The sequence below is a fragment of the Callorhinchus milii genome, unplaced genomic scaffold (genome assembly GCF_018977255.1).
Source record: "Callorhinchus milii isolate IMCB2004 unplaced genomic scaffold, IMCB_Cmil_1.0 Scaffold31, whole genome shotgun sequence".
Lineage (NCBI taxonomy): Eukaryota > Metazoa > Chordata > Chondrichthyes > Chimaeriformes > Callorhinchidae > Callorhinchus > Callorhinchus milii.
In genome coordinates, this window is record NW_024704772.1 from 1897396 (window position 1) to 1910037 (window position 12642).

The 12642-nt window shown below is 50.2% G+C and overlaps 1 protein-coding gene and 1 long non-coding RNA gene across 3 annotated transcripts; one reads left to right on the forward strand and one right to left on the reverse strand.

The window, feature by feature from the left end:
- Positions 1-1594: 1594 nt before the first annotated feature.
- Positions 1595-4243, reverse strand: LOC103189235. The gene is made up of 2 exons (XR_489049.1): positions 4191-4243; positions 1595-1879 (listed from the first exon to the last, which is right to left on the reverse strand). It is a non-coding gene; the product is annotated as an uncharacterized LOC103189235 (long non-coding RNA).
- On the forward strand, positions 4157-11350 carry LOC103189236 (TEF transcription factor, PAR bZIP family member). 2 transcript variants are annotated; one of them, XM_042345106.1, is made up of 4 exons: positions 4157-4315; positions 9616-9915; positions 10116-10339; positions 10826-11350. In XM_042345106.1, the coding sequence occupies exons 1-4, from the start codon at positions 4219-4221 to the stop codon at positions 11039-11041; spliced, it is 837 nt and encodes a 278-aa protein (XP_042201040.1). In that variant the 5' UTR covers positions 4157-4218; the 3' UTR covers positions 11042-11350. The 2 variants fall into 2 exon arrangements, with proteins under 2 accessions (XP_042201040.1, XP_042201041.1); XM_042345107.1 differs by lacking the exon at positions 4157-4315 and adding an exon at positions 8307-8584.
- The last annotated feature ends 1292 nt before the right edge of the window (positions 11351-12642 follow it).

Here is a 12642-nt window from a genome sequence, read left to right on the forward strand (position 1 = left end):
ATGAACATTGAGAGCGGAGTTTGACGGGTGGGTAAGAGAGAGGGAGTCGGCTTCCCAAGCATCTGGAGCTAATACAGTAGTTACTCATTGCATTCGTGGCTCTCCAAGGTTTGACCCACTTGTGAATGGAGCGGGGAAAGGGGAAAAGAGAAGTCTTGTGAATTCCTCGTGACAAGCAGACGGCCTAATAAAGGGAGTAAACCAAACCGTGCGCTGTGTGTGTGTGTTTTGCTGTTTGCTTAGCGTTGCTTGTGTGTGTGTGTGTGTGTGTTTTAGTTGCTCTTCCAGTAACTTGCACAGTGGGTGATGGGAATGAGTGTTTACAAGAACCACATCGGAAAATAGGAGAGAAATTCCACCCATTCAGCCCCCCCCGAGCTCAGTGTATTTATGTTGAATTTCACAGCAAGTGGAATTTGGCAAATTCCTGAATTCAGTATTGCCTTCGAAGCCGTTTTTCTGCCGTTTTTTTTTTTTTTGAAAAAGAAAACCGGCTTCAGAAACGAAATACGTTCAAACCCGGACACACTGAACCGCAAAGAAAATGGTCAGTTTAAACGTCAGAGGCTTTCGGGTGAGACGTGACACCGAAATCTCGCCTGTGCCTGTTCAGGGAGATTGAAACTGTGCCGCCGTTTGGAAAGAGAAGAGAGTTTCTCTCCGTCTCTCTGGGGCGCTGGCCGACAATTCCCCGAATGAAATCGGTCATTCGCTTCGCAGCAATTCGTGGGGACATTTGCTGCGTGCAAATTGGCTGCCGACAAAACACCCAGTCACTGCACTTTGCAATATATCCTGCGAAATGCTGCGAGCCTGAGAGACGCCGCTGCAAAAGGCTTTGAGCCGTCCTCCCTGATCTGAAATGTGCCGTACTAAAATGTAAGGACTATTATTATTATTATTATTATTATCATCTGGGTGAAATTTCACCCTCCATAAATGTCTTGAGGCACAGAATCATGGCATGTTACAGCTCAGAAAATGGCTGTCCTACTCAAGTCTGTACACGAGCCAGTCTATTCCTGTTCTCCTGTTAGCCTCCGGTACACTTTAATATTCCTCCTACCCAATCACTCAGTTCCTTTGGTAGGAATTAACTCTCTCGGAGCTCCACGATGGGACTTTGAGCTCACTGTCTAAGGTGACACCCCAGTACAGTGTGGAGTGGTGCACTTGTTGGAGCTGCGCACCGTCAACAACAACAACTTGCACTTCTGTAACGCCCTCCACATCGGGCGGCGTCTCAGAGCGCTTAGCAGCGGTGGACGCCCAAGGCCGAGCCAGCGGTAGGGGAAAGTGACCGTAGGCGCGGTCGAAAAGGAAGGTCTTCAGGCGCGAACTGAAGATGGGGCAGGAGGGGGCGAAGCGAAGGGGTTGAGGGAGGTGAGGTGTTAAACTGAGTCGCGTCCACCTGTTCAGGTGGAACTTGAAGATCCTGTGATGCTATTGGAAGTGTAGTGACTTGTATATTTGCAGGCAGATGCAGGGGGCGTAAAGATTATTTCCCCCTCCCTTCACCCCTTTTCCTTCACCCCTTTCCCTCAGCTCGAGTCCAAATCCCTGACTGTCCATTGCCTTGACGTGAAAGGCGCTATACAAATGTAATTCCTTTTATTGTATTCCTGCCAAACAAGTTGAACGGATGGAGCGAGGATGAGTCAGCGCCTTGGGACGTCTTCTTGTTGAGGTTGTGCTGTGTGTCTCTCTGTGTGGTTTAAACAGCAGAGAGGATGAAACTGTGCCTGGGACTTTTTACCCTCGTGTCTCCATTCGGCTCTTGTCTCGTGTCTGCTCGTTGCTTCAACCGTGACATGTTGATTCCCCTTTGCCAGCCCGGGCTCAAGTTACCAAGCTTTGCATGACCTCTTCAGCTCTGCGACTAATCCAGAAAGGAGAGGGCTGTAAACCCATGACTACCAGGATTATATCAGTTTATTACAGACTCACATTGCCTCTCTCTCTCTCTCTCTCTCTGCACACCTTCCAGACGTCCAACCCACGTAACGCTTCTGGGGAAAAAAGTCTCTCTGTGTGTCCTGGTCGACAATCTCCCAGATTACATCGCGTCGTCAAGACGTCTCAAAGCACTTGACCAAAGTAACGTAGTGTCTTGTCACGTCAGAACATCCCAAAAGTGCTTGACAGAAATATACTGAAATAAAGTGTTGGGACCGTGTGTTTTGGAGGTGAACGAGGCAGCCGATTTGTGCGTGGCAACGTCCCACAGACAGCCACAGAGCAGAAGATTGTGGGCAGGACACCGGGCCAAACTCTCGCCTCTTCGGTTAGCGCTTCGGGATCTTTAACGGCCACCTGGACAGGCACAGAGGGGACCTCCATGTCTCACGTCTCATCAGAAGGACGGCTCTTCTGACATTGCAGTGCATTCGAGAAACGCTGTCTATTCAACAACAACTTGCATTTGCTATAGTGCCCTTCAAGTAGGGTAGTGTACCGCTTGACAGTGGCGGAGCTGACACTGAGCCAGGGGGAGAGGGAGGGAGCAGGGGGAGGTGACCCTAAGCACGATCCAAAAGGAAAGTCTTTAGACAGAATTTGAAGGTGGGAAGGGAGGGATGGAGGGGGCGAGGCAGAGGGATTGAGGGGGAGAGTTCCAGAGTGTCGGAGTTGAAGGCACGGCCACCGATGGCGGGACGTGGGGCCGGAGCTAGTCGAGCGGAGGCAGCGAGTGGGGCCTAAGCAGTTCGGAGAGGGAGGGAGAAGGGAGGGCACGAGGGGATTTGAAAACGAATGAAAGGATCTTGGGACTCGAACCCACATCCATCTGATGAGGCCAACTGAGCCAGGCTGACTGGCGGAAGAAACATCAGTTGTCTCGCTGCGCGGGGACGTGGTGACGCGAAGTGGAACAGGGAGGGCAAGGATTTTTTTTCTTTTTGTTATAAACAGTGAATGGCGCTCTTGACAATAAATCCATCCCTGAGCAATTTATACCCTTCACGTGTACCAGACGTCACAACAAGTGAGGGAGTGAGCGAGTGAGCGAGCGAGCGAACACGGTGACCTAATTTTTTTTGGTGGGGGAGTGGAAGGAAGGAAGGAAGGAAGGGAGGAAGGAAGGGGCTGGACAGCTAGAAATGAATCCTGCTATGAAAAGTGCTTAACAGGCGGGTGTGAGATGAGGTGTACAATGAAACAGCATAGGTCACAAGTGGCGGAGAAATGGGCAAAGCCGTCGCTTCATTCGTAACCACGGGCCATCTCTCTTTTCCCTGTGTGGAATCCGATACCATTTTGTGGAGCAACTCCAAGGCCGCTTTCAAACACAAGCACGTTGCGGTTCGTTGTGCTTCGATGTCTTGATTGTTCTCTCCCACAAACAGCCGTGAAGCAAATCATAGTTCGGTCGCTCGCTCCGCCACTGTTTGTGGGACGCTGCTGTGCGCAATCGGCTGCCGCGTTTCGCCCACCACACACACAACAACAATCTAAATTTATGTAGCGTCCCGGAGCGCTTATACAGTCAATTTACTTTGCAGCATATCTTGGTGGCATTCGCCCACAAAACAGACAGTCAATTCACTTTACAGCACATTCTGCGAAGCACTTTGAGACGTCTCGAAGACGTGATAAAGACGCCCTATCAAATAAAGATTATTATTATCAGTTCCCCTACTCCGATCTTTCTATTTCCTCTGCGTAAGTGAAAGTTGTTGTTGATATCAGTAATAATATTTGTTATTCCACCAACAGTTTCCTCCCACCACCACCACCACCTTTGATCACAGAAGTGTTCTGTCCCGACAAGTGTTAAATCATGAGAGAGGGTGTTTCCTAGTTGCGGGATGACTCGCTACTGACGTCTGCATGTTTGAAGGATATTGCCTAACCCACCACTCAGCTGATTGGTTCTAAGTCTATTTCACTGTATTACCATTAGCTGCTCAGTTGTATCAGACATTGAAGTCAAATACATCCTCTGTCTTGTGACTTCTGGTGTGTGTGTGTGTGTCTGTGATTTAATTTTGCATTGCCCCCATCTATCCATAGATCTCTCCATCTATCTATCTATCTGCTCAGTGAAGTGCTCACGTGCTTTGTCTAACCCCTGGTTCCTGATCAAAGCCTTTTCTTTCTCCTCCTCCCTCTCTCTCCCCCCCCACACACCCCCCCAAAAAAAACACACGCACACACACGCGCACACAAAGAAGAAACTTATTTCTACTCACCCACGTCTCCAACCGCTTTAGCCGAATCATGTCCTCTGAGTTTGGAAGCCTTGGCGTCGCTTTGGATAATTACGCCGAGGTCTTGAAGACTTTAATGGAAAATCCTTTTGTGGGTTCGAACGAAGGTAAGAGAGCAAGTTAGCTGCCTGGCTGGCGTTTTGATCGGATCTCTGTGCTTAAATCTACCGCAGTAAAACCTTTTTTTTCTTAAATGTGGCTTGAATTCAACAGGAGTGGGTGTGCGATTGCTTAGAATTTAATTTAATAGGTGTAAGTGACTGGTTAGATTTTAAGTCAGCCCCGTACTTCTTATTGAGCTCTCAACGCCTCTGTCGAGTGAGGATCTGGCATTTGGTCAGGTCCAGATATCCTGTGATATAATAATAATCATAATATAATCTTGCATTTGATGGACAACAGCAGTCGTGGATTGAGTTAACAAATTACTACAATAGGGATTAGTTACCCCCGTCAATCGACTGACAAACCGGGTTCCTACTTGCTGCGAGGCAGTAACTACAGCATCAACAAACAAACAAACAAACAAACAAACAAACAAAATTGCATTTGTATAGTACCTTTCATGTCCATAGGACGTCCCAAAGCGCTGTGAGTAAACAGCTCACACGTTAAAAAAATTGTGCATCTCACTCTCTCCAGTACTACTTTGGCATTGAAAAATTTGCTATCTTTTTCTCTGCTGTGCCGGTGTTTTTTCTTTGTGTGTGTGTGTGTGTGTGTGTGTGGAAATAATAATCATAATCTTGCATTTGATAGAGCGCCTTAGACATCCCAAAGCGCTTCACAGGATATACTGCGAAGTGGAGTGACTGTGTATTTTGTGCGGATGCGTAGGGGATTTATTTGGCTTAGATTTAACTCCCCCCCCGCCCCCCATCTCTCACGCGAAGTATTTTCTCGTCCTGAACCGATTTCTCCCACCCCACCCCACCCCACCCCACCCTAAAAAAAGAATGTGTTCGAGTTCAAAGGAATCGTGTCTCCGAAAACTGCTGGCTGTTTTATATGTGAAAAAGAAAGTTTCATTGTGAAAGGTCTGGTAGTTTGCGAACTGTGATGGGATTTGGGTGTGATCAAAACACAAATGGAAGCAGGTTATATTACAGGATAAAGTGATTTGGGCGTTAGGTTTTACTTTATCCTTGAGAGCACAGCAGCAACATCTGTCAGTTGCTTTTGTCTCTGTCCATGTCCGGCCCCGATTACTGCCAGTGAATCCATTAACTCATCGTTGGCTATCAAATACAGTCGACTCCTGATGTGGAATTAGTTAAGAGCACTCGCCTCAGAAGAGGACCCGAGTTCGATTCACTCCCTCAGCAGTGAGTCGGAACCCGGCTGTTAGCTGATTGCCAATCGCTTTCCGGGGTGATAATCCCTTCAAAAAAAAAACATTGTTAGTAATAGTAATTTTTGGTCATTCAATCCGCGACTGTGGGTGCCACGTTTCACCCACAAAATATCTGTGAAGCTCTTTGAGACGTCTTGAAGACGCAATAAGGCGCTGCATCAAATGCAAGGGTTATTAGCATCATTATTATTAACTGGCGACGGAGGCGACCCCCCTCTCAAATGTTATCTGTTTATAAAATATGTTGAAGTGCTACACAGGCAGCGATCTTCCTTTGATGATTGAGGTTTGCCTTTGAACGCTTTGACCGGGTTCCATCATGTGCTTCTGCTGAAATGTAATCAGTCGCTTTTGCTGCAACTCAAAAGCATCTCTGGTTTGAGAAACGTGGAGCATGTGCTTGAGCCACGTGAGGTAGGGATCCAGGGACAGAGCCTGTGTGCGCGTGTGTCTCTGTGTGTGTGTGTGTGAGCGCGCGCGCGGTGTGTGTGTGTGTGTTTGCATGCGCATGAGACAGATTTAAATGCCTGGCAACCTGTTTGTTGCTGAGAGGGAGAGAGGGGATGGGGGAAGTGTGCATTGCAGTTGCTTGCTCGCAGGTCAGACTATTGCCAATGATGGATTCGACGACGACCACCTACAATGTATACAGCGCACTTCACTTAGCAGTTGGCCACTGGGTTCAGAGGCGATCTGATCACCCCCTTGACTTGATCGGGTGGATCGTGATGACAGGCGTCGGGTCCGCCATTCGTCCTGTCGACAATTTTGGATTCCGTCCAATCCGGGGCGAAACCTTATGCAAGTTTCCTTACTCCACAACGCCTCTGTCGACTTACCAGGGTGGTAATAATCCCTCCCCCGAAAAATGCGGTGACTCAATCCACGACTGTTTCGCTGTGCGCGATTCGCCCCACAAGATGTACAATCCCCCCTCTTTGCAGCATATTCTTTGAAGCGCTTTGAGACGTCTCGAAGACGCGACAAGGGGCTATACCGAACGCAAGGACTGTTATTAATTAATAATTATCGTCAATCATTGTCACGGGCAGGTACAATGCAGTGGCTTTCGCTGAAACAGCCAGCCGGCTTCTGCCTCCGATTCATTACGGAGGGTAATATTTCGTGCAAAACAAGTAGGTGAATAGGGGAGGGAGGGATTAACAGGTGAAACAGCTCAGGTGTAAGCAATGTTTTGTACAGCGCCTTTTTATCTTGAGACAGACAGACAGACAGACAGACAGAGAGAGAGAGAGAGAGAGAGGAACATCTGGCAGGTGGGATGCACAGAGCAATGCTTTTTGTACCCGTTCAGCCGCCTGAGAATACAATAGTGATCCTCGTTTTCAAAACGTCTCTGTAAAGTGACTGTTGTCGGCAGCCAATTTGCGCACAGCAACCGATCCCACGGCCAGGGCGGTGAGGTTAACGTGCGGTTTGAGCAGGGGAGGACACCCGTGGCCGTGGGGGCAAAGGAGGAAGGGGGGAGAGAGAAAGAGAAAAAACTCTCAATTGACGGATCACTTTCCGGGGGTAAACAATCCCTTCAAATAAATAAATGAAATAATAATAATAATAATTTGCTCGCTCGATCCCCGACTGTTTGTATTGGACGCTGCTGTGCGCATCAGCTGCCGCGTTTTGCCCACAAAACACACAGTCACTACACGTGACAGTGCATCCTGTGAAGCGCTTTGAGACGCCCCTTTGAGACGTGACAAGGCGCGACGTCAAACGCAAGGATTATTATTATTATTTTATTATTAATCGGATAATATCCGATTTGAGGGTGGATTGTTGTTGTTGTCAGTCACAGCTGGGGGGGAGGTCATGTGATGCGGAAGCCAGCTGCCTCTCCCCCCACACATCATGTGACTCTCTCTCTCCCCACGTGACCCCTCATCTGTTTACCCATGATGTGAGATATTACATAACGTGGGACCGAAATCCTCCCCTTATCTTTGTTTTGCCACCGTCTAAGGTCGGTTTTATAACAGGAATAATAATCATAATAATCCTTGCATTTGATGCCGGGCTTCGAGGCGTCTCAAAGCGCTGCACAGGAACACGCCGTAAAGGGGAGCGACTGTGTGTTTTGGGGGTGAAACAACGGCAGTCCAATTGCGCACGGCAGCGCCCCCACAAACAACCGTGGTTTGAGTGACCCAATTATTATTTTTTTCGGCGGTGGATAGATAGAGAGAGAGAGAGATCTAGAGAAACAGATAAGACAGTTATGTTAGGTTGGGGGCCTTTCCGCCCATAAAACACAGTCACTGCACTTGGCAGTATATCCCGTGAGACGATAAGTCGCCGTATTAAATGCAAGAATGATGATTACTATTACTATTTACAGTATATTCTGCGAAGCGCTTTGAGACGTCTCGTGAAAGGACTATTACTATTATTAATAATATAATAAAAGGAGGATAGGGACCAAATTTTTTCACACACACACACCACCCCACCCACCCCAAAAAAAGTGTTTTATCGCTTTAAGTGGGAATTATCGCTTTAAGAGGGCCAATGGGGCGGGGCCAGATTCCCCCCCCGCCCCGCCGCCCCCCCCTTTTACCCGCGCGTCACGCGCCATGCTGATGCGACGTAAACGTCACCGCGCACGTCGCAAGCACGTGAGAGCGTCGGCCCGAACGCCGGGGGGGGGGGGGAGGGGAGGGACGGGCGACGGCGCCTGCATTAATTATGATAATGAGCCCAGGACGTCACGACGTCGGGCGGGGCTATGCTAATGAGGCGACGGCGGCGGCGGCGGAGGAGGAGGAGCGGCGGAGCGGCGAAGGACGGACGGACGGACGCGGTTCCCTGCGGCTCCCGTTTTTCCCGAGTCGTGTGTTTTTTTTTCCCCCCCGTGTGATGTGCGGGGAGAGGGGGGGGGCGCGGCCCGGACACTGACACTGACTGACACCGACACACCGACCGAACGACATGTCGCCGCCGCCGCCCGCGCTCCACTGCCTGATGCCGCCTCCGCCGCCGCCGCAGAAGCTTCTGGAAAGCGAGGGTGAGTGAGGGGAGGGAGGGAGGGGCCTGGGGCAGGGCAGTGGGGGGGGGGACAGGGGGAGTGGGGGACAGGGGAGTGGGGGGAAGACGGGAGGGGGGAGTGGGGGGGAGGGGGGGGAGGGGCAGGGGAGAGAGGGGCGGGGCTGGGAGAGGGGCGGGGCTGGGGAGAGGGGGCGGGTGGAGAGAGGGGCGGGGTAGAGAGGGGGGCGGGTGAGGAGGGGGGCTGGGGTGAGGGGGCGGGGCTGGGGTGAGGGGGCGGGGGGGGTGAGGGGGCGGGGTGGAGAGAGGGGGCGGGGCCGGGGTGAGGGGGCGGGGCTGGGGTGAGGGGGCGGGGCGGGGGAGGGGGCGGGGTGGAGAGAGGGGCGGGGTGGGGTGAGGGGGCGGGGCTGGGGTGAGGGGGCGGGGCTGGGGTGAGGGGGCGGGGCTGGGGTGAGGGGGCGGGGCTGGGGGAGGGAGGGAGGAGGGGCGCCTTTTCAGTCAGGGATTTGGATTCGGTGGGTGGAGGGGGTGAGGGGGTCGGGATCAGGGGGTGGGGTGGGGGTGGGGGGGGCAGGAGGGTGACCGAAGGCCCTGTTGGTCGAAGAGCGGGGTCTTGAGTCGGGTCTTGAGGGGGGTTTGGGAGTGGGGGGGTGAGGCGAGGGGACTATGGGGTGGAATAGCCCCTTCCACACACTGAACCCCTTTATAAAGCAGCCCCCCCCCCCCCCCCCACATGCACACACGAACCGCTGTATAACGCTCACACAGCCCCCCACCCCTTCCCCCCCTCCCCACCCCCTCCCCCCACCACCACCACCAAATGGACCCTCTAATAATGCTCCTCCGCCCGAGGTGCATTGTAAGTTTAGTCGATGGGCGGATCGCTTTCTTGGGGTAATTTAAGCCCTTAAAAATAAAATAAGGGATGATTTGGTCACTCACATCCACGACTGTTTGCGGGGACGCCCACACAGTCACTCCACTTCACAGTACATCCTGTGAAGCGCTTTGAGACGGATTATTATTGCTGCTGTTTTTATTCCAATTTGCCAGAAAAAGACCAGGACAAAGACAAGAGCTTAGATGGCGACGAGGCCGCCAGCAGCAACACAGCAGCCTCTGCCTCCCTCATGCCAACCATCTGGGACAAGACCATTCCGTACGATGGCGAGACCTTCCACCTGGAGTACATGGATCTGGATGAATTCCTGCTGGAAAACAGCATTCCCTCCAGCCCAACCCAGCTGAACGGGCTGATGTCCGTGGATGAGCTGGAGGAGGAGAAGGAGTCTCAATCCTGCCCGCCCTCTCCCACCCCCTCGGGCGTGATGTACTCTGTCCTGGATGACGAAGGTGAGTCTGGGGGCGCGCCCGAAACCTCTGGGAGCAGGGACTCTTCCCACTCCCGCTCTGCTGTTAACCTTGCCCGAATGGATGGGTCCCAGCAATAGGAAAGCCAGCCAGGCAAGCCACGCGCTTTTACCCGATTAAACTTCAGCAGTTACCCCAATATTATTATTATTATTATTATTATCTTCCGTCCCACTCGGCAGATAGTGATGACAGCGACTGCGGGCAAGACAACCTGAACCCCGTGAGCACAGAGGCGGTTGAGGTGCCGGTGAACTTCGAGCCTGACCCGACAGACTTGGTGCTGTCCAGCGTGCCAGGCGGAGAACTCTTCAACCCTCGTAAGCACAAGTTCTCCGAAGAAGAACTCAAACCCCAGCCCATGATTAAAAAGGCAAAGAAGGTCTACGTGCCGAATGAATTAAAGGTATTTCTTTTTTTTTCACATCAGGCTCTCTGCCTTTCTGCTCAGTTTCCACCCCCCCATCTAGTGGAGTCCTGCAGAGTAGTGGTTAGAGCACTCACCTCGCAAAGCAAGAGGACCTGGGTTCGATTCCCGGCAGGGTGAAGCTTTGGGCGAGTTTCCTTACTTCACACATCTCTGTTTTACCGCGCAAGTGGAACCCGGTTGTCTGTCGATTGGCGGGTCGCTTTTCCGGGAGTAATAACTCCTTCGAAAAAAAATAAAATAATAAATTTAGTCACTCAATTCCTTCCCGTTTGTGGGACGCTGTCTGTGCGCAATTGGCTGCCGATAATCGCCCGCAAAATATACAGTCAATTCACTTGACAGTATATTCTGTGAAGCGCTTTGGGACGTCTCAGAAGGAGTGTTAAGGCGCTGTACGAAATGCAAGGATCGTTATTATTATTAGGCACGTATTTTCATGTGTGTGTGTCTGTGTAAAAAAAGGATGAAAAATATTGGACACGGCGTAAGAAGAACAACGTGGCAGCCAAGCGGTCTCGCGATGCGCGGAGGCTGAAGGAGAACCAGATCACCGTGCGGGCGGCCTTTCTGGAGAAGGAGAACGCAGCGTTGCGGCTGGAAGTGGCCGAACTTCGCAAGGTCGTCAGTCGCTGCAAGTCAGTGATCTCCAAATATGAAGCCAAGCACGGAGCCCTGTAAGAGAGAGTAGGTGTTGAGAAAATAATTGTCGTCCTCTCTACTGCGACTGGTCTTATATTTATCATTTGTACCCGAGAGAGCAAGGATTTATAATCATTCTAATGATTCCTTTTAGCCTGGTGTGTGTTTTTATATATATATATAATATATATATAAAAATAAAACAAATATTCTTAACAAATACATGGAGTGAATAGTAACCAAAGGAGTTGGCTGTTTAAAGTAATTACTTCCCGGCTGACAGTGAAGATTGCTGTACAGAATACACTCACTGCACTTTTGCAGTGGGCCCTGTGAAGCACTTTGAGACAACGTCCTGACATAAAAGGCCGTTATATCGTTGTTGTGCACAAATTGGCTATCGCGTTCGCCCACAAATAGTCGCAGCAAAATTCCCTATGGAGCATTTGAGACTTGCTCCACCTACGGGTGTGATATCGTGTGATACCAAGTGCAAGGTTGTTTATTAAGTGTAATGTCACGATTGTTTCTATGGGTGTTTCTATCCTCCCCCATTTGTTTTCTCCCCCGTTTCTCCTGATGCTTTGATTTCTGCTGAGAGAGGTTTACTGCTTTGCCCGAGTTGAGCTTAGATGGTTCCTGCGGGCAAGGTAGTATGAGTCACAGCCGATAATCTCCTTTCACGAGCACTTGCCAGCACAGCTCATAGTGATAGTGCGAGGGCACTATTTTTATTTTCGTCCCGGTTTGTCCGTATACTATTTGTCTTAGTAAATTAGCAGTGAGTAGAAACCCGGTTGTTAAGTCGATTGGCAGATCGCTTTCCCTCAGTCCACGATGGTTTGTGGGACACTGCTGTGCGCAATTGGCTGCCGTGTGACTGCACATTGCAATATATTCTATGAAGCGCTTTGAGACGTCTCAGCGACGTGATAAGGGACTATATCAAACGCAGGGGTTATTATTATTAATTTCTTTGGACAAGCTCTTAAAGATTTTTTTTAATGTGCACCGATTAAGTTTGCTTTTCAATTGGAAGCGTTGGGTTGTTATTTGTGATGTTGTGGAAGACAGAAAACTCGGATGACGAGTTTTTTTTTTTTGCGCATGAAGCCAAAAGTGCTGTCTGTTTGTCTCTAACCGCCTGGTAATTTCTGAATGCAGTTTCTGAACTTTCTATTTGACTCACGTTTGATGGAGAAATTGACAGGAGCTCCTTTAGTGAAGGACAGTGGCTCATCAAGAAGTCTGTTCAACAGCGACTTGCACTTACACAGAACCTTTACTCGCGGTGACCGGCCGTGCCAAATTCATACACGATAATATAATACGTTTCGCCGACAAAGTATACAGTCATTTCACTCCACAGTGTGTCCTGTGAAGCGCTTTGAAAGCTCTCAACAACGTGATAAGGCACTCTATCAAATGCAAGGGTTCCTTTTACACGCATTTGTCCTCTGTGTTTCTAAGTTCTGTTTGGCGTAAGTTTTGACCCAATTAAGTAAGAGATCACAGAGAAACTTTTTCTTTAAACCCCCTCGGAATTGTTCTGTTTTGTTCAATGTGTGACGGAGTGTTAGGAATTGCCTCCGCTCCCGCTCACTGGAGGTCAGGTCGGCTTATTAATAATACACCTTCTA